This window comes from Bacillus rossius, unplaced genomic scaffold (assembly GCF_032445375.1).
Source record: "Bacillus rossius redtenbacheri isolate Brsri unplaced genomic scaffold, Brsri_v3 Brsri_v3_scf70, whole genome shotgun sequence".
NCBI classification, from domain to species: Eukaryota; Metazoa; Arthropoda; class Insecta; order Phasmatodea; family Bacillidae; genus Bacillus; species Bacillus rossius.
This window is the reverse complement of record NW_026962920.1, coordinates 119189-144797: the sequence shown is the minus strand read 5'-3', so window position 1 is coordinate 144797 and position 25609 is coordinate 119189. Positions and strand designations below refer to the sequence as shown.

The window sequence follows — 25609 nt, the reverse complement described above, 5'->3', positions numbered from 1 at the left end:
TTTTCAAACTTAAATATTTTCTGGTTAATTGCTGAGTAGAACCTTCACTTTTGTATGCTTAAGGTAAATAAATTTTATTCATGACTGACAATGAAGAAAAAAAATTATTAAATTCAAGCATATTTTGCACAGGCTACTTCAGTCATTCGGCGTAAATTTTTGTTGGTAAAAGTATATACAGAAGATCTCACGGCCCAGCTTAAAATTGTGGATGGTACATATGGTAATGAAAGCCTTGCGCTAACGCTGGAATAATAAGTAATGTGTGGACAATCCTTAGTTTGATCCCTATGAAATAAAATTAATACTAAAAATCTGACTGCAGTAGTTAATGTTTAGTTAGTTATCTTTTTAAGTACTTATTTTTCAAACTTAAATATTTTCTTGTTTATTGCTGAGTAGAACCTTCAATTTTGTATGCTTAATGTAAATAAATTTTTTTCTTGACCGACAATGAAGAAAAAAAATATTAAATTTAAGTATATTTTGCGCAGGCTACTTCAGTCATTCGGCGCACATTTTTGTTGGTAAAAGTATATACAGAAGATCTCACGGCCCAGCTTAAAATTATGGATGGTACAAATTGTAAAGTAAGCCTTGGTATAACATTGGAATCATATGTTATGTTCGGACAATCCTTAGTTTGATCCCTATGAATTAAATTTATCATAAAAATTTGAATTGCATTTGTCCATGTTTAGCTAGTGTTTTTTGATGACATTATTTTTCAAACTTAAATATTTTCTGGTTAATTGCTGAGTAGAACTTTCAATTTTGTATACTTATTGTAAAACATTTCTTTCTCGATTGAGAATAAAGAAATAAATTATTTTATTCAAGCCCATTTCGCGCAGGCTACTTCAGTTATTCGGCACACTTTTTTGTTGGTAAAATTATATACAGAAGATCTCACGGCCCAGCTTAAAATTGTGGATGGTACAAATTGTAAATGATACCTTTAGCTAACATTAGAATCATGTGTTATGTTCGGACAATCCTTAGTTTGATCCCTATGAATTAAAATTTATATTAAAAATCTGACTGCAGTGGTTAATGTTTAGTTAGTATTTTTTTAAGAACTTATTTTTCAAACTTAAACATTTTCTGGTTTATTGCTGAGTAGAACTTTCAATTTTGTATACTTATTGTAAAACATTTCTTTCTCGATTGAGAATGAAGAAATAAATTATTTTATTCAAGCATATTTTGCGCAGGCTACTTCAGTCATTCGGCGCACATTTTTGTTGGTAAAAGTATATACAGAAGAACTATCGGCCAAGCTAAAAAATTGTGGATGTTACATATTGTAAAGAAAGCCTTGGGTTAAAGCTGTAATAATAAGTTATGTGAAGAATCCTTAGTTTGATCCCTATGAATTAAAATTTATAATAAAAATCTGGCTGCAGTGGGCCATGATTCATTAGTATTTTTTTTAGTACTTATTTTTCATACTTAAATATTTTCTGGTTTAATGCTGAGTAAAACATTCACTTTTGTATTCTTAATGTAAATAAATTTTTTTCTTGACTGACAATAAAGAAAAAAAATATTAAATTCAAGCATATTTTGCGCAGGCTACTTCAGTCATTCGGCGCACATTTTTGTTGGTAAAAGTATATACAGAAGATCTCACGGCCCAGCTTAAAATTATGGATGGTACAAATTGTAAAGAAAGCCTTGGTATAACATTGGAATCATATGTTATGTTCGGACAATCATTAGTTTGATCCCTATGAATTAAAATTTATCATAAAAATTTGGATTGCATTTGTCAATGTTTAGCTAGTGTTTTTTGAAGAAATTTTTTTTAAAACTTAAATATTTACTGGTTAATTGCTGAGTAGAACTTTCAATTTTGTATACTTATTGTAAAACATTTCTTTCTCGATTGAGAATGAAGAAATAAATTATTTTATTCAAGCCCATTTCGCGCAGGCTACTTCAGTCATTCGGCACACTTTTTTGTTGGTAAAATTATATACAGAAAATCTCACGGCCCAGCTTAAAATTGTGGATGGTACAAATTGTAAATGATACCTTTAGCTAACATTAGAATCATGTGTTATGTTCGGACAATCCTTAGTTTGATCCCTATGAATTAAAATTTATAGTAAAAATCTGACTGCAGTGGTTAATGTTTAGTTAGTATTTTTTTAAGTACTTATTTTTCAAACTTAAATATTTTCTTGTTTATTGCTGAGTAGAACCTTCACTTTTGTATGCTTAATGTAAATAATTTTTTTTTCTTCACTGACAATGAAGAAAAAAAAAATATTAAATTCAAGCATATTTTGCGCAGGCTACTTCAGTCATTCGGCGCACATTTTTGTTGGTAAAAGTATATACAGAAGATCTCACGGCCAAGCTAAAAATTGTGGATGGTACATATTGTAAAGAAAGCCTTGGGTTAACGCTGTAATAATAAGTTATGTGTGGACTATCCTTAGTTTTATCGCTATGAATTAAAATTTATAATAAAATCTGGCTGCAGTGGGCCATGATTAGTTAGTATTTTTTTAAGTACTTATTTTTCAAACTTAAATATTTTCTGGTTTATTGCTGAGTAGAACATTCACTTTTGTATTTTTAATGTAAATAAATTTTTTTCTTGACTGACAATGAAGAAAACAATTTATCAAATTTTTTGTTGGTAAAAGTATATATAGTAGATCTCACGGCCCAGCTTAAAATTGTGGATGGTACAAATTGTAAAGAAAGCCTTGTGCTAACGCTGGAACAATAAGTTATGTGTGGACAATTCTTAGTTTGTTCCCTATAAATTAAAATTTATAATAAAAATCGGGCTGCAGTTGTCCATGTTTAGTTAGTTATTTTGTTTTAAGTAGGTACTTTTTTTTTAAACTTAAATTTTTCTTGTTTATTGCTGAGTAGAACTTCACTTTTGAATGCTTATTGTAAAACTTTTTTTTTCTTGATTGAGAATGATGAAAAAATTATTCAATTCAAGCACATTTTGCGTCAGCTACTTCAGTCATTCGGCGCACTTTTTTGTTGGTAAAAGTATATATATATAAGATTTTACGGCCTAGCTAAAAATTATGGATTTTACCTATTGTAAATAAAACAATTTGTTAACGCTGGAATTATTTTTTAATTTCGGAAAATCCTCTTTTTTATCCCTATCAAATTATAAATACTTATTGTTTTTGTGATGTTAATATTTAGTATATTTTTAAAGTACGTTTATTTAAAACAAAATTATTTTCCGGTTAAACAATTTTTTGAACTTTTTTTTTACATATATAAGATATTTTTATTCATTTCTGATTTTTTTAATTAAAAAAATTGTGTCTATTATCGTGAGTTGATGTTTTTAATTAGAGGTTTTTAGTGTAAAACCATCATGGAATCCTACAGTATGTATTTTGTTGGTGTTGGTCATATACATATGGAACTTGACCAAGGTAATTTTAATAGATAAAGGTTGGTGGCATTTTTCGTATTATTAAGTTGCGTAGGTTTTAAAATCGTGCTACATGTCGTAAAACGTAAATAATTGGTAGTTTGTACAGCATGTGTGATGTAAGTGACGAGAGTATTTTTCACACAAAGAAACAAAAACTTTCATCAGGTAACAATGAAGACAATAGTGAAATACATGTTAAAAAACGTGTCACATCTGCCAAAACATTTCAGAACTCGTGGCTGCAAGAAGAAAAATTTCGAGGTTGGTTGCAGCCTGTTGATAGCGACAAGAATAAAGCATTTTGCCGAGCTTGTAATGTGGCTGTTTCTTGTGGCAAAAGTGAATTGGAAAAACATGCAGTTACAGGTAAGCATGTCAAAAATGTTAAACAAATAGGAAGTAACCAAAGCATTTTGAGCTGTTTTGCAAAAAAAGATGAAAACAAGGTGCATGTTGACAAAGTGAAGACTGCAGAAATAAAACTAGCAACTTTTTTCGCTGAACATAATGTTGCATTCCAGGTAGTTGAGCATTTAATTCCAGTGATTAAGGAAGTCTTTAGTGATTCGAAAATAGCTGCCGATATTACACTAGGTCGCACAAAATGCACACAAGTAGTAAAAAACATTGTTGCACAAGTAGAAACAGAAAAGACAGTCGAGACACTTAATTCACATAACTCTTTTGTTACAAGATTAAAGACTGTAACACCAGGTCTGATAGTTCTTAACTGTATCTGTCATACATCTGCTATAATAGCCAGCAAAGCATGCGAGAAACTTCCCCGGTCATGCGAAGAATTATTGCGATGTGTGTGCAGTTATATTTCTGGAAGTGCTAAGCGGTGTGCCATTTTGCGAGAGTTTCAAGAGTTTTTTAACACTGAACAGCGTAAGTTGCTCAAATTATCTGGTACAAGATGGTTGGTATTGCATCAATGTGTTGTTCGTCTTCTAGAGAACTGGGAACCTTTGCAACAATACTTCCAACTTGCCATTGTTGAAGATAAACTTAAGAGTGCAGAGTTCATTTTTAATGAACTACAGAACCACTACACCAAGGCATATTTGCTTTTTCTCAAGTATGTTTTGACTTATTTTAATTCTTTCAATGCACTTTTTCAGTCAAGAAAAATACTTATACACAAGTTGTTGGAAGCATCTAGCACCCTGATAAACAATTTTGCACAAAACGTTTTGAAAGCTGAGTGTCTCAATCAGCTGAAACAGACAAATGTGAACCATCCTTCAAATTTTCTCAACTTAGAGTCTATCTATCTCGGACCTGAGTGTAAGAAGTTTTTGCAGTCATTGCCGGAAGACTGTGCCTCGAGTGTCCAGCAGTTCAGACTGAAGTGCCTTGAGTTCTACATTTGTGCTACAGATGAAATGAAAAAACGTCTGCCTTTGGACAGTGAACTCTTTCGAGAAATGAAATTTGTAGATCCAGCTGTTGCACTTGAAAAGTCAGAGAGAAATGAAGTTAAGGATTTAATCACTTTAGCTTCGCAAATAGGCGGATTTGATTTGAATAATTTAGCTGTCGAATGGAGAAGTCTGCAACATAGTATAACTGATGTGGATCAGAAAAAGAAGTTATTAGAAATGGATATTGACACAATGTGGGATAATATCTCTCAAATAAGAGATTTCAGTGACAAATTGTGTTTTCCAAACTTAAGTAGACTGGCTAAATGTGTTCTCTCTCTTCCTCATTCCAACGCAGAAGCAGAGAGGATTTTTTCAATGGTGACCGATATAAAAACCAAAATAAAGGAAGAGGATGGGTGAAGAGTCCTTAAATGCAGTTTGTGTTGTCAGGTCAGCATTTCAAACAAATAACATTGACTGCACAACTTTCAAAGTGCATGAAAGCCACCTAAAACTTCATAACAAGAAGAATTTGTACTGCACTACAAATGACGAAAGTTAAAATTAATTTTTTATTTAACAGTGAATGTGTTTGTGTAAATATAAATTGAAATAAATACCTTTACGTTAATGTTAGCTCTAAGAGTGTTACTAATTTTTTTTTAAAATAGCACGTGGGAAGTTTTGTAGAAAAATGGGATTTTTTTTGCCATAACATGGGAATTTCACATCTGTCTGGTTGGCAACACTGGCCGAAGATTAACCCCCTCAGATCGACATGTCCTTCGGGCTGGTTCGTACATGTTCGGGTTTGTGTTTTTTTTTTTTTTTTTATCTGTACGTTCAATATACAAACATTGCATTATTGATTCAAAGAATTGTAGACCAATGTTATTTTATATTTTTTTAAGAGTAAAACACATGCACAAAAATATTTCTTTGTTACTAATTATGAGATTTTCAGGTAAGTTATTGAGCTATTTCTGTTTGATTTGTTAGGAGATTAGTTTTGTCAGTTTACAAGTTAACATTGCTTGTGTTATTCTTGGCAAGTAATAATTTCTTATATAAATTTTTGTGCACTATAGGCTTATTTTTTTAAATTTTAGGTAGCTTGTGGGGATTTCATCTTATGTTCATGAGCGCACAACGTATACAATCATAAGAAATGTTTTCTGCGGGTGTGTAGCAGTTAACCACATTTAAGTAAAAATATTTTAAAATAATTGTTACCAGAGCTAAATTACATTCATGTGAGTGCACTTAATATAATTTGGGGTATTGGAGGAAAAATTATAAATTCCTTAAGTGTTTTTTACTTCCTGACATGTTTAAAATTATTATTCTCTATGAGGGTTGTTTGATACTGCAAGTAGTTTATCATGTTTAACATGTGGATAGGTTAGGATTATTTATTACAAATCTGTAATATTGAGATACTGCCCTTGGGTTAGCTGGATTAAAAATACAATGAAATTTGTTAGGTCAGTAACATTATACGTACAGTGATTCTAAGTACAGTGGAATTTACATTTGGTTAGCTTAGGATAGCGCGAATTAAAAATTCTGTAAAATCAATTGAACGGTTGGATGTTACTAACCTAATCTAACCAACCAATATACATTTTACAGTGATTTTTTTAGGTTATTATCTCACGTTGCTGCTTTTTGTATGCAAAATAAACTTTGGACACTTTTTTTTTTTAAACTTTAAATATGTACCTGTATTTACTCTGAAAAAGTTTTTTCTAAATTCAGACTGGTTTTTGAGAAATCACTGTTTATAAGTTTCATTGCATTACCTGTGCAGTAAAGGGCCTGTGACCATGTTCTTTAATTGAGTTGCAGATCCTGTTGTTTTTCATACACAAATTTTGTATTTTTTATTTGGATATTGCATTGCAGTAACGTAAATTATAACATTAAAAAAGTTATGTGACTTATTGTGCATTTCAAACCCAAAGCATCAGTCCTTGAGAGCGATATTTTTTAGCATTTTGTAGGTGCAAAATTCTGATTTTTTACGTGAGACAACACATAACCTGACATATAAAATAAATTTTCATTTTGTAACAAATGATTCCTTTTATACGTCAGGCTACGTGCTATTGCAGGTAACTAATCTGCGCTTTGCGCCTAAATACTGCTATAAAAAATCACTGTCAAGGGTTGGCATTTTGGTTTGGATACACATTAGAGACTCGTAACTTTTTTAAAACTATTATTTACATTTCATTGGGTTATAATATGCAAATAAAAAATATATATATTCTTATATATATGGAAAACCACAGGATCTGCAATGCAATTAGAGGAAAAAATGGCGACAGCTGCTTCACTGCATAGGCTGTCTAGTGTGACCTGCAAAATGTGATTTCTTGAAAACCAGTAGGAATTAAGAAAAGCTGTTTACAGTTTTAATAGAGGAAGGTTTTTAGTGTCTGAAAAGGTATTTTCAGAATTTTATAATTTAATTTATGGATAAGCAGCAACAAAAGAAAATAACCTTTTTTTTAAATTTAGCTAACCAACCATTCACATGATTTTACAAATTTTGTATTGTTTATACTTACCTGCTTGAACATTAAACTACTGTTAAACCATTTATTTAATTTTTTTAAAATATCTTTGGGAATTAGAGCAGTGTAATCGAAGATGTTTACTGTATTGATGATTGATTTACTTTATTGATGCGCAACGAAGTTGTATAATTGTTGGTTTGTTTAAGCAAATTCAAGCATCAAGGGTACTGATCAATGGTTTTTAACATTATACTTACTTGAGTCCATTGGTAAAACGTTAAAACACTGGATAGGCTAAATTTCCATCAACTGCTTATGTTTTTTCCTCATGCTCACTTGAAAACAATTACAGGGTTATACTGTAGTTCACAGTTGCAATACTTGTTTAGGTTAGTTACATAAGTGCTGTTAAATCACGAAAATGGTTAGGGAAAGGTAACTTCTTCATAACTACTGTAAAATGGTGTAAGCAATTCTTTAGGTAAGTTTACCTAGACTTTAAAAATAATTTATTTGGCGAAGTACGTAGTACTAAGAATTACTATTTATCATATTTGGTTTGTGTGGAAAAGTTGTTACTCTAGGAAATTTCTGAATCCATCTTTGTAGGAATATAAATTAATATTATTAGAAGCAAAAAATACAATGTGTGGTATATTTTAATTTTCTAACTCCCTCTGAACTCTGCAGTTATGCGATTAAGTATAGATAATAATTGTAAATCATTGCAATATACACCCGACACATTTTGTAGTGATTTCACAACTGTACTATGAAGTAATGCCATCGACTGCTGCAAAATAACATGCTGACATCTATTCTCGTGTAGGCATTTTGTTGATACGACTAAAATATGAGCATATAGGATACATATAGAATCTTACAAATTTTGGTAACCTACCTACTAATACTCTCCCCGAAGACTTTGATTAGATACTTAAAAAAAAAAAAAAAAAAAAGAACTGCTTATGTGACATGCATTACATGAAATGAATTCAACTTGTAAACATTTTGCTTGAATCAAAGCCTAGATTTGCTTAAGCTAATAACAAGCAAATACATCACTTGAGGCCCTGAGAAACATACTTCTAAAATTGTTTAGTTACTTGGATTGTTAAATACCTAGTTTTTCTGCAATAATGGGCACAAGAGCTTAATTTTACAACTCAATGTTGCTGAAGCATCAAATAGAATTATGTTTTGCATATAATTTTTTTTCACATGCGGTAAATGAGTTTTTTTCAAAAAGTATTTGGAAAAAAATATCTGTTTGAAAGGACAAAGAAAAATGTTAATTGTCGTACATAAATGAGAATTTACCAAAAGTATTTGTGAATGTATCAAAATTCTAACTAAAATGGTTTTGAAAGTAATTTATCATTCTGGGGTACGCATAACTTTTTTCTTTGATACATTTATTTATCAGTTTCATTTCTCTTTAGTACAATATAAATCATTTAACTTTGATTTCTTTTTTGTTTCAGGCTTGTGGAGAACAGCTTTTTTTATCTACTCTTTGGCTGGCCAATGTAAAGAAGCAATTATTTCATGAATGCAGCGAGAGAGTTTATTTGATGTATTTTTAAATCACTGATAATATTTATTGATGTATTTTAAAATCACTGATAATATTTGTTTTGTGGCTGGAAGATGGTAACCATGGTGACTTGTGAATTTTTATGGAGGATTAATAAAAAGCAGTAAAATTTATTAATGTTTGTCAGAAGGAATTTTTTTTTCCAATAATCAATCAATCATCTACACACTACAGTAACAATTTTCCTTAACTCAAATAATATTTCAATACATATCTTATAAAGTATTCATATATGTACAATATAGACCAATTTTGAGCTAGTCTGATATCAGCATATTAGTTATTATGAACATATACTATCAGAACTACCATTTGCATATAGTGCACATACATACATAACACTAGCCAACAACCATTAAAAAAAAACACTACTATATACACTTACATAAAAAAAAAATCATAGACAAGTACAGATTATTCACTATTATATTCTAGAGCCAATTCCAATAAGTGTATTATCAACAAAAGAAAATAATTTTTTTTTAAATAACAATATTTTGATATGATGGAAAATCTGTATTCTGAAGTTCTTGTATACTATGTTTGGTATCAATCAATGTAAATTAATCAATCTTTGATAAAAAATATCCCGAAAATGATTAATAAATAAAAAAAAAATATTGCCAACCAGCTCTGGGTTTTGCATGAAGGTTCAACTTCTCTGACTTCTGAGATTACAGACAAGATTTTAATTAATAATACTATTGGCTTCATTACTAGATTATCTTTCAACCTATAATTTATTATTTGAATCAGTTCATTGAACTGAAATATTTGCAACAATTTCTTTAAATGTTCATGAACTTGGATTATTTAACATACAAATGTAGGTAGGCTTACTAGACCTTTAATGCTAGAAGATTGTAATCACATAGGCCTAATTTCACATTTACAACTAAGTCTTGGAGCTGATTTACATTAATATTTGTGCTAGCTAGACTTTGTAATATTTAAAATTTTATTTTCTGCAATGTTCCAAAGAGCATTGCTCTATTTTGGAACAAAACAATTTAATCTGACAGTTTGTTACAACCATAGAAAAGAGAGGGAGGGAGTTACAACACTATTCTTCATAAAACAATGCACATTAGCCTGTATGAAATGAATTAGATCTAACATAAGAACTACAAACTGCACATTTGCACTTAAAATATTCATCAAACAGTTAGGGAAAGAGATTAAACATAACACTTAATTCTTAAATCGTCATACTACATTTTAGTTATCACACTTATGTTTGTATGTGAACAGAATCAGATATTAGCACTGCAAATGCACTTTTAACACTAATAATTATATCAAACACAAATGATATCAGTAACATCATACTTCATTTTTGGTGTTACAGTAAGCTTCCATAAATGTTTCTTTTTCTCAGAACACACATCAGAAAACTTTTCTTGAATTTAAACATTAAAATAAATTTTTAAATAATGATTTGTTACATAGCAAACCTTCAAAATATGATTTACTTCCAATTTTTGGATAAACACCATTGAAGTTTTGCATTGTTTGCCATGGAAAACTATGGAAATAAATAATTAAAAATATAAAGACACAACTGAATCAGCTGTAGTTGAACATACAAAACCAGCGAGGAGAATAAAAATATAATAAAATATAATATGTTAATATGTTCACTAAAGGTATGCAATGGATGGAGGATGCCCTACATTAATAATAATTAGTAACAGAGAACAAAGCAAATTTGTAGAGAAGAGACTTAACATTAGTAGAATAATAAAATTCCGAAAAGGGCCGTTTCAAAAATTGCAAACATTCCTACACATAAGAAGCCCTTAATCTCAAAGACTTCATTCAGTATACTGGTCATTACCTGCTGCTCACGATCTGTAAAGGTAAGGTAATTAAATTAATGGGGGAAAAGGTAAAAAGCATTATTTGGTTTGTGGTCTTATAAATGTGGTCATGAGAGGCAAAAATTAGGTCTCTGTGTTTAAGTGCTCACTTTTCTGTCACCATTCTCAGCAAGGTCATTAATGGATCTTTTGATAGTGGGGAACATAGCAAACATTGCAGTGGTTAGTTGGTTTTCTCAGAGTTCTTACGTTACTCCACCCATCTGTTCTGTCATTAGGTATATCATTAGCATTTTATAGCCCTTCATTTTTTTGTAATGATCTAGAGGTCACCAAGCTGAAAGCTTAATTCATTTCCTTCATTGACAGATATAAGGGTTTAGGATTTGAACCAAGCAAGATAAACATTTTAATGTTGCCTGCTTCGTCTTCTATAGAAAATAAAAAAATAAAAAAATTGCTGCACTTTTTAAGGCATTAAAAAAATTGTTATAGCCGGTTTCACTGTCTACATATCCCGGAATAGTGTTATCTTTATCACTTTTGGTACAATTTTTCAAAATATCTCTTGCTAGATCAAAAAAACGATGTCATTGTTCACGTTCAAAAGCTGTAGCTATAGGTATTTTTGTTTTCCTAACCTATCTAAAACTAAGTGTATTTTGGAGGGGTCCGGGTTAGGGAGGGACCTAGGTGCGTCTCAGGCCGAAGCCTATACGCCTAGTCATGCTGGGATTAGCCATGCAGGGAGAGGGTCGCATGCATCATGTGCTAGGAGGGGATTGGCCAGCCATGGCAGCGATTGGCGCTATGACTAACTCCCCTCACTCTTAAATCTAGACTATAACTAGAGATAGGTTGGGCCCAGGTAAAAACTGCATAGACACAGGGAAAACCCTGGGCATATTCATGCGGGATGCAAATTGGCATGCATTACGTGTAGGAATTTACAGGAGACAGAGGATGGTCTGGATGCACTAATATTTATAAATATTGATTTTATTTTTTTCCTTATAAAAAAGGCAAATCATTTAACTAAATATCGGTAAACGTAACATATAATGATTTAGGAGAGCAATATTTTTAAAACAATCAGTAAATTTCTTACCTCGGGACAGTGTTTTCCTTAACTTTATTTCTGTTAAAAATTTTTTGGTAAATATGTAGTGTACGGATTAGCGCCAAAAAAAATCGTACAAATATGAAATAACTTTCATTGTATGCTCTTTTACGTCCTCTTTTCAAAACCGTCTGCGGAGATAAAAAATTCCAATTACTTTTGGAGATATCGCCGTTCTTATTTTGCAATACAAGACGTATGTAATCATTCGACCGTCGCCATTTTATATTTTGCCGTGTGCGCGTTGACGTCGACCCAAGTGTCGAACCAGCTCGCACAGCCCGCTATGCCACGCCAACGCCTTCTCCTGCCCTGTGTTGCGTGTGCGCCGATGTGCAGTGCGGCTAGGGCGGGGGGGGAGATTCGCTCGCTAGGGGAAGTTTAATGTAAAATACATAAGAAACATTCTTATTTGTAAATTGTTTACATTATTATTTGAAGGGTCGTGTTTTCTTTATTGTAAATAGTATATTATATTGTATGAAATGTTATGTAGAATTAGTTCTCACGTGTTCACCGGGCGCCAAGGCCGTGGCTTCCGCCTGTGACCAATCAGCGTGTTCCGTGGGCTCGCGAGGAGGGGTGGGACGCGAGCGCTGGGTCGCGCGAGGCGGGGAGGTAGGCAGTCGGCAGCTGGACTTAGAAGGCGACAGACGTGTCTACGAGAGCTCTCCGAGACGGTGAGAACGGGCGTGGTGTTTCGCTGCAGTTCATGCATTGCCGAGAGGAAGTGATTCCTCTGTCACAGTCGTGTGGTCATTTAGGTGTGTCATCGTGTCATTCAGTCGTGGCGTGCAGTCAGGCACTGCTCTCGCGTGCGTGTTTTCTCCGGCAGTTTACGAGTCGCGGAGTTTTTTTGCGGGCTGGATTTTCGCCTTCGTTTGCACGGTAATTATCGGGTCTTGCTCCTCACGAACGGGACATCACGTATTTTCCCATACAGTAACAGTGCGTGGAACCGGGCTTCGCCCTACAGGATCAGTAACAGGCGGGAACACGGCAGCCCCTTGTAAAGGGTTTGATTTTCCGTATATAAAGAACCTGGAAACCGTCTTTGGATGTATTAATTGCTATCCTGGTGACTTAGTCCCTTGGCCACGCGGCCCGAACCCTCTACCGAACACTGAGTAGCCAGCTAAATACTATCATTCAGGGGCTAGTCGGCCAGGCGACGACAAGTGTCGCCCAACTTGGTGGCCTATCAAACATTTTCAAATTTTCAAACTTTCAAACTTTTTAAATTTTCAAATTTTTCAAAGTTTCAAATTTTTTTCAAATTTGGGAAAAATCTGGTAAAGACAGTGAAAGTGCAGGTCACGTACGCCACGGGACGGGAAGGAAGGCACGCAGGTGCAGAGGAAGTCGGCGCGACAAGTCGGCGCGACAGAGCGGCGCGGAGCGCAAGATAACGAGTCGGCTTGTATTACGGCGCGTCTCACGCCGGGATCGGTTGAGCGATAAGGCGGCGGAGATACCGCGTAACTTCAGCCGGGAGGGAAAGTGTCAGGCGAGCCTGGAACGCGGAGATAACAACCGCGAAAAGGATAACATGTTATCGGCGGCAGGGAACACGGGAAACACGTGTGCGTGGTGTGACTTAACGTATCCAGTGACGAGTGACATGAGAGGGGAGACAGAGGAGACGTGTCGGTGTCCGTGGGGCACGGCGGTGAAGGGGGAGGCTCCCGAGGCGAGTGACGGACAGTTCGCGGGCAGCGCCAAGGACAGTGTGACGCGTGTGGACAACTACGGACAACTGCCAGTTGCCATGCGCCTTGTACCGGACTCGACATCGTTACCGGAGTTTGCCGGAGAACCACATGAGAATCCTAGGGCATTCGTCAGGGTGTGCAAACCCAGGCTGCGACATGTGTCAAAGGACAACTGGGTTGACAAAAAGTGTGGACAGCTACGAGGCGGGGCGCGGACATGGTGGACGGACACGGGAAGCTACGTGGTAGAGTGGGAGGAGTTCGTAAAACTGTTTGAGAGACGTTTTGACGGGCAGTCAGCACGAGTCAGTTGTCAACAGATGTTGTACAGTGAGAGGCAGGCCGAGGGCGAGGGCGTCTGGCCGCCTGGATCCAGAGGGCTCTACTAGTGTAATTATGCCAGTGATTTGCGAACTCTTATTGGCAGACTTGAGGCCATTTATGCGAGGTGCCACGGGACTGGACTTGTCGGAATTCGTGGAAAGGGCGCGTGAGGTGGAAGCAGATGTACAGGCGAGTAGACTCGGAAGTGGACATCAGAGGACCCGCCGCGAACCACGAGCGGCGAACGTAGTAACACCGGAGGACGCTTTGGCAGTGGTCCCGTACCAGACACCGACCAGCAGCCGCGGTGCGCGGACGCCGACGGCACCTAGACCAGGGACAGCAGCCCGGTGGGACGAACCACGGGCGAACAGGGAACAACGAGGAGGCCGAGCACCTCGCTGCCAGTACTGCCGCAGCACAGAATACCATTGGCATGGGGAGTGTCCCACTCGTGCAGCCGTGTGGGCCAAGATGGAGCAGGAGGGACGCAGTCCGGTAAACTCCCAGTAGGGGGCAGTGACACAGCCGGCCACTGTCCCCGGGACTCCCGCCCGGCGGATCAACAGAGAGACAACACGGCGCCGATCGGATGTGATCGGGGCCTGGGCGACCCGCCCCTAACACGCCCCAGGTCCCCGACGAGGAGCGGCGTGCGGACAACAGTACCACTGGCCAAGACACTACCGACAGCACCACTGTCCCCGCCAACCAACTTGGCGCGAATGGCTGTGGCAGACACCCCGCGCAGCAGCAGCAACGCAGCAAGGGCCACTGCCCCCCATGCCACGTCACCTGGCGACGTCCGGGCCCTATCAGGGGCGGCAGCAGCGCCAGCGGTGCGCGAGGCGGAGCCAGCCAGCCTGGGCAGGCTGGGCAGCGACGGGGCTGCACTTCTGCGGGTGCCTGTCCGCCTGAATGGGCGACCCATCCACGCCTTGGTGGACACGGCAGCTACCCATTCCTACGTCGCGGCTCACCTGGTGGAGGAGGGGAGCTGTCAGCCGGAGCGGGAGGAAGTCCTGCTAGCAACAGAGGGAGCCAGCGCGCCCACGTCTGGGCGCGCCCAGATAAACATCGAGATACGTGACCAGTGCAGTCGGACCACCTGTCTAGTGATGCGGAACTTACGGGAGGACCTGATCTTAGGCCTCCCGTGGCTGATCCAGGAGGAGGCGAGCATCGACGTCAGTGAGGGTAAGCTACATGTGGGAAAGCAGGGCCGCAGAACGGTGTACGGTGTAGGTCACCCACAAACCCCAGTTTCCCACACACCTATCAGACTCGTGGAAATCCGCAATGAGGTTCCACAGGAGTACCAGGAGCTGTTCGAGGACGTGCTGGCCCAGCAGCCAGGGGTATTCGCCACCACTGATTTGCTGAGGCGGACCACGGTAGCGGAACATAGTATTCCAACCAAACCGATTTTTGTCAAACCTCACGGCTTTGGAACCAAGGAACGACAGGTCATTCAGGAGCAGATTGATGAAATGCTCCAGAACAGCATTATCGAGCCTAGCGAGGGGCCCTATAACAGCCGGGTCGTCATGGCACGGAAAAAGGATGGGACATTGAGGTTTTGTGTTAATTTTAAAGCCATAAATTCTGTCACCATTCCGGCCCCACCTCCATTAATAAATATCACAGACGCTCTGGCGGGTCTTGGCGATGCCACCATCTTTTCATCCCTCGATTTGAAGTCGGGATATTGGCAAGTGCCTCTCCACCCAAGAGACCGCCCAAAGACAGCCTTCACTGCTCCTGACAGCCGCAGGTTCCAGTTCTGCGTCATGCCGTTCGGGTTGATGGATGCCCCCGCGACGTTCCAGGCCATGATGGTCCGCGTCCTGGACGGGTTCGTTGGCAAGTTTGTCACGGCCTACCTGGCCGACGTGATCATCTGGTCACGAACGTGGGAGGACCGTGCACGTCATTTGGCCATGGTCCTCGAGCGGCTGGCGAGGCATGGGCTGACCTGCGCACCGCACAAGTGCCGTCTGGGGGCGAGGGAGCTTCAGTTTTTGGGACACCTGGTCAACGCGGAGGGGTGCAGGCCTCTCCCAGAGCATCTTGACCTGATCGCCGCGAAACAAGCCCCCCGAACGAGGAAGCAGCTGCAGCGGCTGCTAGGTCTGCTTAACTGGTTAAGGACTTTCATTCCGGATTTTGCCTCAGTCACAGCCCCTATGACAGACTTGTTATCGCCCAAGACTAAGTATCGCTGGACGGCGGAGGCCGACCATGCCCTGAACACGGTCAAGCGCCTGTTCAGGGAGAGTCATACCCTGGCACGTTTGCGACCGGACGAGCCCCTGTACTTGCAGACGGACTCAAGTCAGGTCGGTATGGGGGCCGTCCTGTATCAGCTGGGACCCGATGGCGAGCGACGGGTCATTGAGTATGCGAGCGCGAAGTTCGGCCCAGCAGCACGCAGGTATGACGTGAATGAACAAGAGTGCTTGGCCGTGGTGTGGGCGGTAGGCCGCTACCGGCACCATCTAGAGGGGAGATCATTCACATTGCGCACAGACAGTCAGTGCTTAAAGTGGCTTGACACAATGCAGGGAAGGAAGTCTAAGTTCACCAGGTGGGCCATGGCGTTGCAAAACTATGACTTTCATGTAGAGCACGTGCCGGGGAAAGCCAACCAGTTAGCTGACGAGCTGTCCCGGCATCCCGACCCACACACGGAGTACGAGGACGAGGGGAGCTGGGAGGACCTGGTGCCCCCACAGGGCCGCCGGCGGGCAGACGAGGTGGTTCCCGAGCCAGCTACCCTAGTGACAGTGACACAGCCAGAGCCCTTGCCCGACCCGAGCCCCGCGAACACGCTGGATGCCCTCTTTCAGGCAGTGCATCAGGCTCAGCTGGGTGACGCAGATACGCAGGCAGCAGTGGCGGAGTGCAGCGAGCGTGTCATGCCGTTCCAGCGCTGTCTGGAAGGGGTGTTACAGACCCGGGTACCAGGCAACATGGAAAGGTGGTGTACCCAGGTACCAGCAGGGGCGCGGGCTGAGGTGGTAAGTTTTTTCCATGACCACACACTCGCAGGACATCCCGGGGCCGAGCAGACCCTGGAGGCCTTGAGGCAATCATTCTATTGGCCCGAGGTGACAAGCGACGTCAGGAAATACGTCAGGCAGTGTCACACATGTCAACAGCGGAAGGTGAGGAGGACGGAGGGGGAGGAGCCTCAGCGCCCCCGCCGGCCTCAAAAGGCTTTCCAGACCATTGCAATTTATATAATGGGCCCTTACCCCAGGACCGCCAGAGGTAAACGTTTTTTGGTAGTGGTGACAGACTTGTTTACCAGGTGGGTGGAGGCTTACCCCACCTCAAATGTAAGGTCCGGCACCTTGGTGTCCTTGCTGGAAGGGGAAGTGTTTCCTCGGTTTGGGTATCCGAAGGTACTGCTCAGTGACAACGGATGTCAGTTTCGAGGTCACAGATGGAAGGAGGCGTGTGGGAGGTGGGGTGTGCAGCACCACAACACACCCACATATCACCCCAGGGCGAACCCGACCGAGAGGCGAAATCAGGAAATCAAAGCACAGCTTCGCCTCCGGTTGGGTGACGACCACACCAAATGGGACATTCACATCCCCAACCTCCTCTACTGCCTACGACGACGTACCAGTGCTGTCACGGGGTACTCTCCCGCGGTGCTGGTGCAGGGGCAGAACCTGGCCCTCCCTGGGGAGTGCCGGGTGGCCTCAGCAGCAACAGAAGGGGAGTGGGGGGAGGAGCTTGGGGAAAAGCTGAAAGTTATCAGGGAGCAGGCCAGGGAAAACCAGGAGAGGTATCTGCAGCACCACACACCGCAGTCTAGCAGGCCCCCAAACATGCTGTGTCCAGGGTACCTGGTGTACGTTCGCCAACACCCACTGTCCTCCAAGGCCAAGAAATTTCATGCCGGACTGGCCCCCAAATGGCAAGGACCTCGACGGGTCATCCGCCAGATGGGCCCACGTCCTACCTGGTTCAAACACAAAGTGGGCGACCGGCGAAAATACACAGAGACGATCTGCGTATGATCGCCGGGGAGGCATCACTGTTCCAGACACCAAACGCAGGGATAGAACAGACCAACTCTCCTACTCCACGCAGGCACCAGCAGACTGCGGGGAATGGGCGTGGTGCAATCACGCCGACACGTGCGCAGTCCGAACGTACCAAGGTGACACAGGGAGACACGCCCCCAGACCAGGACAGGAGACGCGGACAAAACGCTGACGTGGGGGGCAAGATCCTACGGCCAAAAAGGGGAGAGAGTCACTCCAGGCCCTGGCACCACAGGCCGCAAGCAGGACAGACGCGACAAGGGGACAGACGATGAAGGCGGCATGCGCGGAGTCGGACACAGAGGGGGAGACACGGGCCCCACTCTGGCCCTTGGACATGAACCTAAAAGACTCAACATTCACTATGATCATTACAGAACCGGACCCTGAGGGAGAAAAGATGACAGAGGGGACATGGGCCCCACGCTGGCCACTAGACATTAGTCTGACAAATTCAACATTCACTATGACGGTGACGGAGCCTGACTCTGAGGGGGAGGAGACGGCAACCCCCATACAGCGAGAGGTTCCTACCTCCCCGAGTCAGGGGACTGACAAAATCGTCACATCCACCCCTAAGGCTACCCCTTCCCCACCAGCTGGAGCAGAGCCGATGACAGACTCTCGCCCCACACGGGCACGGAGGGCCCCCGCGTACTTGGGGGATTATGAGTGTTATCAAATGGCTGTGGCACAGCAAAGGGACGCGGCACCCCGGTTTAGTACACAGCATTGGTTACCTTTCTGCGTGTGGGACCGACACACTACACCCCTCCCTAATCAGGATGCGCATGTATTTCCCTTACCCCCCAGTGCAGTGACGTGAGAGTAAATGAGAGACGTTGGCGGACATAGCGGTCTCATGGGAGGGGGGGACATTTGACGTCGACCCAAGTGTCGAACCAGCTCGCACAGCCCGCTATGCCACGCCAACGCCTTCTCCTGCCCTGTGTTGCGTGTGCGCCGATGTGCAGTGCGGCTAGGGCAGGGGGGGAGATTCGCTCGCTAGGGGAAGTTTAATGTAAAATACATAAGAAACATTCTTATTTGTAAATTGTTTATATTATTATTTGAAGGGTCGTGTTTTCTTTATTGTAAATAGTTTATTATATTGTATGAAATGTTATGTAGAATTAGTTCTCACGTGTTCACCGGGCTAAGGTCGTGGCTTCCGCCTGTGACCAATCAGCGTGTTCCGCGGGCTCGCGAGGAGGGGTGGGACGCGGGCGCTGGGTCGCGCGAGGCGGGGAGGTAGGCAGTCGGCAGCTGGACTCAGAAGGCGACAGACGTGTCTACGAGAGCTCTCCGAGACGGTGAGAACGGGCGTGGTGTCTCGCTGCAGTTGATGCATTGACGAGAGGAAGTGATTCCTCTGTCACAGTCGTGTGGTCATTTAGGTGTGTCATCGTGTCATTCAGTCGCGGCGTGCAGTCAGGCACTGCTCTCGCGTGCGTGTTTTCTCCGGCAGTTTACGAGTCGCGGAGTTCTTTTGCGGGCTGGATTTTCGCCTTCGTTTGCACGGTAATTTTCGGGTCTTGCTCCTCACGAACGGGACATCACGTATTTTCCCATACAGTAACAGTGCGCGGAACCGGGCTCCGCCCTACAGGATCGGTCACAGGCGGGAATGCAGCAGCCCCTTGTAAAGGGTTTGATTTTCCGTATATAAAGAACCTGGAAACCGTCTTTCAATGTATTAATTGCTATCCTGGTGACTTAGTCCCTTGGCCACGCGGCCCGAACCCTCTCTACCGAACACTGAGTAGCCGGCTAAATACTATCATTCAGGGGCTAGTCGGCCAGGCGACGACAGCGTGAATGCCTAAATAACAGAAATTTTCCATTAGGTAAGGTTAGTTACATTATAAATACTTCAAAATAAACAAAAATTTAAAATAATATCAATTAATTTTACTTGTATAGTTTTAAGTATTTATAATGTAACTGACCTGACCTGACCTAACAAAACGGGATAAAGGTAGATTAGGTCAGGTCAGCTAAGGTACATTATAAATATAGTAGAATCCCGCTAATCCGAACTAATTGGGACCGAACCCTGTTCGGATTAGCGAAAATTCGGATTAGGCAGAATTTTCATATAATGCCATATATTGTCTTTTTGAGGCGTATTTAGTGTCTGATATGTCAAATATGTATGAAAGGTCAGACAAAAAATACACCTTTATTATTTAGCGTAGATATTTAGTATCTTATAATATTTTTAATTACTCACATAGCCTAAACTGCAATTTCAAATATTCCGAGTTTAACAAATCCAACAGTCTACATTACGTGACAACATTAGGTCAAAATGAAGGGTGGTTCGTGAGTGTGTATTAGCGGAAGGGCAGTGACCTTCAACCAGACTAAACAAAGCCCCCATCCTCCTTCCTGCATAGGCTTACGCATTTCTCTCCTCTTCCGTTCCCAACTATGATGAGTCAGACAGTCAGTGCGTCACATGCTACTGCTGTGTCACCTGCTACTGCGCACTTGACCTGTGTTTTGTGAGCCCTTGTGAGCGGTGTGAAAGTGTGGTTTTTTACATTCTGTGCTTGTCCCTGCTGTTGGTCATCATGACAAGCAAGCGTAAACATAACTCGTGTACATTAAAAGAAAAACAGGAAGTGCTGAAAAGACTTGACAAAGGTGAAAGTGCCACTCTGTTATCGAAAGAATTCGGTGTCGGCAAAGCAACCATTTCCGATTGGAAAAAGAACAGAGGTAAAACTGAGCAGTTTTGTACTACCACAAGTGAAAAAATTATTGAAAAACGTAACAAAACGACAGTGTCTTCTTACGAAAAATTGAAAGAAGCACTTTTTTCGTGGTTTACCCAAGATAGACAAAAAGGAATCCCTATCACTGGTCCTCTGATTCAAGAAAAAGCGCTGCAATTGCACAAGCTCATGGATGGTGACGCATCAATTATGGCTAGTTGCGGTTTCTTATACCGATGTAAGAAACGACATGGAATCAGACAGCTTACAATAACTGGGGAGAAACTGTCAGCGAACAACGAAGCAGCTATTGAATACCTTGAGCAGTTCAAAGATATCATTTCTTCCTACTCGCGACAGCAAGTTTATAACGCGGATGAGACGGGACTTAACTTTAAAGCATTGCTTAACAAAATTCTTGCATCACAAGAGGAACAATCTGCACCAGGGTTTAAAATGGATAAACAACGCTGCCGTCGTCCGGGGTCTCGGGCTCGAGTCCCGGTGCGGCTCCTAGCGGGAATGGCTGTTGTGAATGTTGTGTTTCCGGGTGGGCGCCAGACTAGTTCTGGTGCTAGTCGGTAGTTGGGTCGTGGGGTCGATTGCCCTGCGTGGCCTACTAGGACCGTCGGCGGTGTTACGTGGGTCTGAGAGATTCCCTACTCGGCGGTGGTTGGGGATAGCAGGTTTAAAGAAGCGTACGCTGGAGTGAGTTAATAAATGACGTGTGTCATTTATTCAGTCGACAGTGGCTCTGGTGTAACATTGTCGGTTACACGCCACGTCGTACAATAGGTGACGTTACAAGATACAAAAGGAATGTTACACGAGGTTGCGTTATATAAGTTCACGAATGTTACGTGGAGAAGTGCGTCGCACAAGTTTACAAAAGAATGTTACACGAGGGTGCGTTGCACAAGTTTACAAAAGAAATGTTACACGAGGTTGCGTTGCACAAGTTTATAAAAGAATGTTACAACGTCAGTAGTTGTTCCGTATTATCGTGTCCCTAGGCGTTTCTGAGCCTGACTGCTCAACGAGGGGTGAGGGTGATTGGAGGCGGCCAATCCCGTAAATCTGCGTATTGAGGCGGTGCTCGCGTCCACGGCAGTGGAGCGCGGACCGCAGCTAAATTCGCTCAAGAGTTCCCTTACGGGGAGTGTCAGCGCCGGAGCGACTGAGATTAACAAAAGTTCTGTCCTCGGGAGTCGGCCCGTACCGGATAGTGCACCTACCCCGCGGACCAAGTGTGGTGCAGGTGGGGGTGTGATATTTATGCGGCTGGATTAGGTCCTGGACCGAAAAAGCTGGACCGGGTACACACGGAGAGATTATTAAAAAAGGTTTTGAAGAATGACTATAGTTACCAGAAGTGAACATGGTGTGGACAAAGGATGATGTCTCTCCGTGGGACGTGCGTCCGCCCCGGTTAACGAGTCGCGCTGTACTGGCGTCATGTCATGGCGTCCGGCCGAGGCTCGGTGGCCCTCGCGCCAGGGTTGACCTCATTACGTTAATTTCTGATCTGATAAGTTAATAAGAGAATTTAATGATGTTAAATTCTTATATAAATTATAAAGGCTGAATTAAGGTCATTTGTCCCTTCTATGAATTGAAAGTTATTATATGTAAGAATTATTGTGTTTGAATTTTTTACGTCACACCAGCGACTGTTCGTTTCTTGTCAGATTGTTCTGGTGTGGTTAATGACGCAACACAAGGTTTGAATAATTATGTCATAAGGTCTGATTGATTGATTCAGGCAGAAGGCCGCCAGGGGAACACTCACACGCGTATTTATGTAGTTGCACACGTGAGTGCCCGGGCACTCCTACGTCGCACTTCTGTCAATCGACTTTAAATTACTACGTAATATAGTTTAATAATTAGTGTTTGATTTTATACGTGGTTGATTGAAGTGACGGTCTGTTTATTTGGGGGAGGCCGGGTTCTACCTTAGTTGTTGGTGGCTCGCCTGACTTGGGTGGGTCATGGCTAGGGGCGCGTTCCGTTAGCGGGGTGAATACTGGCAGTTGCAGGTCGGGCTTTAGGGTGGCCTTCGGTCGGACGATGTCAAACGCCCCCCCCCCTCGAGAAGCCCGACCTTGCGCCGCTAGTGACCCCGCTATGTGGGGGCGCCCCTAGCTTCGGCAGCAGCTCCCGCCAGGTGGTGCTCGCGGCGGCCGCAGCTGGTACGGCCTTGTACTGGATCCAGGTCGTCCCACGTCGAACAGCCTGGTGTTGGCTCGTCGGTGTGGTCCGGCAGCTGATAGGGCCCGCGCTCTGGACCTGGTGCGTCCTGCGTCGAGTGCCCGAGGTAGTCCGGCAGCTGGTAGGGCCCGCGCTCTGGACCTGGGTGGTCCCGCGTCGAGTGCCTGAGCTGGTCCGGCAGCTGGTAGGGCCCGCGCTCTGGACCTGGTGCGTCCCGCGTCGAGTGCCTGAGGTGGTCCGGCAGCTGGTAGGGCCCGCGCTCTGGACCTGGTGCGTCCCGCGTCGAGTGCCCGAGGTGGTCCGGCAGCTGATAGGGCCCGCGCTCTGGACCTGGTGCGTCCCGCATCGTGAGTCCAGGTGGTGGGACGTGGGCGGGGGCCCGTGGCGCCTTCCCCCGTACGTAGTCGTCCAGGTACCTGGGTGGCCGGCGGTTCCTCGGGGGGAGGTTCCCTGGGGCGTCTCCTGGGCCGGGGGGCTCCTGGGGCGATGTGGCTGCGTCTGGCCGTAGGTCGTCCGGGGCTGAACACGGCGTAGTGTGGTACGGACGTCTCTCCCGCTCTGGGATGCCAGGCGGCCCCAGGTCAGTGGTCTCGTCGTCTGGTTCCGTCACCACGGGAATGGTCTCAGCCTCGCCGTCCTCTGTCGGGGTGCTGAGGGGGTCCGGGAGCTCGGTGATCGAGAGTGTCTCGACGCCGTCCTCTGGCGGTCTCGGTGTAGTCGTGGGATCGTCAGTGTCCGGAGGCCACTCGATGAGGGGTCCTTGGGGCTCGTCTTCGCGGGTAGGTGTCCCGCTGGGCTCGTCGGCTACCTCTGGTGCCGGTGTGGCGGTCGTGTCCTCGTACACGAGCGTCCGTGGTCGGCTCTGACCAGTTGGGCTTCGTGCCGGGGTGGTCTCGGCGGGCGTGTCCCCCTCAGGCGCTCCCTCGGTGTCCGGTGTGGGTGCTACCTCCTCGTCGGGGGGGTTCTCCCCGGGTAGGTGGGCCAGCCGCAGATCGTCGATGTGTACCTTCCTGTCCCGTCTCCCGCCGGTGCGTACTAGGAAAGTGGTCCTCCCGAGCCGTCCGCGTACGGGGTGGGGGCCGCTCCACCTTGGGGCGAGTCCAGCGCAATAGTTGCGGGGCGCATTGGAGAGGGGGTGCACGCGGACAAACACCTGGTCGCCTACCCGCACCGCAGGCGGGGGGTGTTCGGTCGTGGGTGTTATTTCCTGTGCGTATCGCCTCTGACGTTGTCGAGCCTCGTCGTGTTCGGCGGTGCGCCGCCGATCGCGGTCGGCTGTGTCTTCCGCCGGGTGGGGTGGTCCGTGTGTGGTCCATTCCCCTGGCAGTGGCAGGTTGTGCCCCTGCACCATCTCTGCCGGTATGCGGCCGGTGGCGGCGTTGGTGTGTCTCCGGACGCAGAACAGTGCGTCTGGCACGTGGGTATCCCACTGAGTGTGGTCCGCCCCCAGTCGTATGCGCAGTTGTACCATCAGCTCCTGGTTCCGTCGTTCGGTGGGGTTTGCCCTCGGGTGGTAGGCTGGCGTCGAGTGGTGTTCGACCTCGTGGTCGGTGCACCAGGCCTTCCACTGACGGCCCAGGAACTGGCTGGCGTTGTCTGTTAATATGGACTGGGGGTAGCCCCAACGTGACATAAACTCGTTGGTCAGGATGTGAAGTAGAGTGGTGGTCCTGATGTTGCTGCACGGGTATTCTTCGGTCCACCGCGTGAACAAGTCCGTCACGACAAGCAGGAAGCGTTTCCCGCGAGGCGTGCGGGGGTAGGGGCCCATCACGTCCAGTGCAATGGTCTGGAAGGCGGTGGTGGGCTCCCTGGGCCGTTGTTGCTCCTCCCCGTCCCGTCGGCATGCCTTTCGTCTCTGGCAGACCTCGCACTCGCGTACGTACTCACGGACGTCGTGGGTCAGACCTGGCCAGTGGTAGTGTCGGCCCACTTCGCGGCGGGTCTGGTCTGTCCCGGGGTGCCCCGCGAGGTCGTGGTCGTTGTGGGACCACAATGTGGCCTCTCGCGCCTCCGTGGGGACGTAGGTTCGCTAGTCGCCGTGGTTGCCTGGGGTCCGCGTCATGACTACGCCGTCCTGCACACGCCAGGTACCGTGCTCGGCCACTGGGATCTGTCGACGTCGGCGTCGGCTGACGTCTCCTGGGCCTGGCATACGCGCCGATACAGGTCGGCGACGGTGTTGGGCGGTCCTTCCTCGTCCTGGGCGTCGGCCGTGAGGCGGCTACATGTAGTGTCACCGTGTTCGGGTGGGTTTGGCGTGACTGGGGGTAGCATGGCGTCCCAGTCGTCGTCGTCCCGCAGTTCGGTGTTCTGGTCAGGTTCTCGTGATAACAGGTCGGGCAGCTGATTTTCGGTGCCGGGGACATGCTCTACCTCAAAATCAAACGATTGGAGAAACAAGGCCCACAGAATCAGTTTGCCCTTCCTGCCCTGCATTGTGTGTAGCCACGTCAGGCATCGGTTATCTGTCCGAAGTGTAAAGGTCTTTCCCTCGAGGTGTGGCCGGTACTTTTTCATGGCCCAGACTACGGCTAGGCACTCCTGCTCGTTGCTGTGATATCGGCGCTCTGCCGAGCCGAGCTTTGCGCTAGCGTAGTCTGTGACCTCACGCTCGCCGTCCAGGCCTACGTGGTATAGTACTGCGCCCACCCCGAGGTTACTCGCGTCGGTCTGCAGGTAGAGGTTACGTTCTGGTTTTACACGCGTGAGCGTGTGACACTGT

General features: G+C 44.4%; 1 protein-coding gene across 2 annotated transcripts; it reads left to right on the top strand.

Moving 5' to 3' along the window:
• Positions 1-3421: 3421 nt before the first annotated feature.
• LOC134545381 (uncharacterized) lies at positions 3422-11540 on the top strand. Of its 2 annotated transcripts, none has more exons than XM_063388582.1 (2): positions 3422-5606; positions 8804-11540. In XM_063388582.1, the coding sequence occupies exon 1, from the start codon at positions 3535-3537 to the stop codon at positions 5215-5217; it is 1683 nt and encodes a 560-aa protein (XP_063244652.1). In that variant the 5' UTR covers positions 3422-3534; the 3' UTR covers positions 5218-5606; positions 8804-11540. The 2 variants fall into 2 exon arrangements, with proteins under 2 accessions (XP_063244652.1, XP_063244651.1); XM_063388581.1 differs by having other exon boundaries at positions 3422-5761; positions 8804-11539.
• The last annotated feature ends 14069 nt before the right edge of the window (positions 11541-25609 follow it).

Excerpts from the sequence above, each read along its gene's own strand:
- LOC134545381 (XM_063388582.1), top strand. The coding sequence starts at position 3,535 with ATGTGTGATGTAAGTGACGAGAGTATTTTTCACACAAAGAAACAAAAA.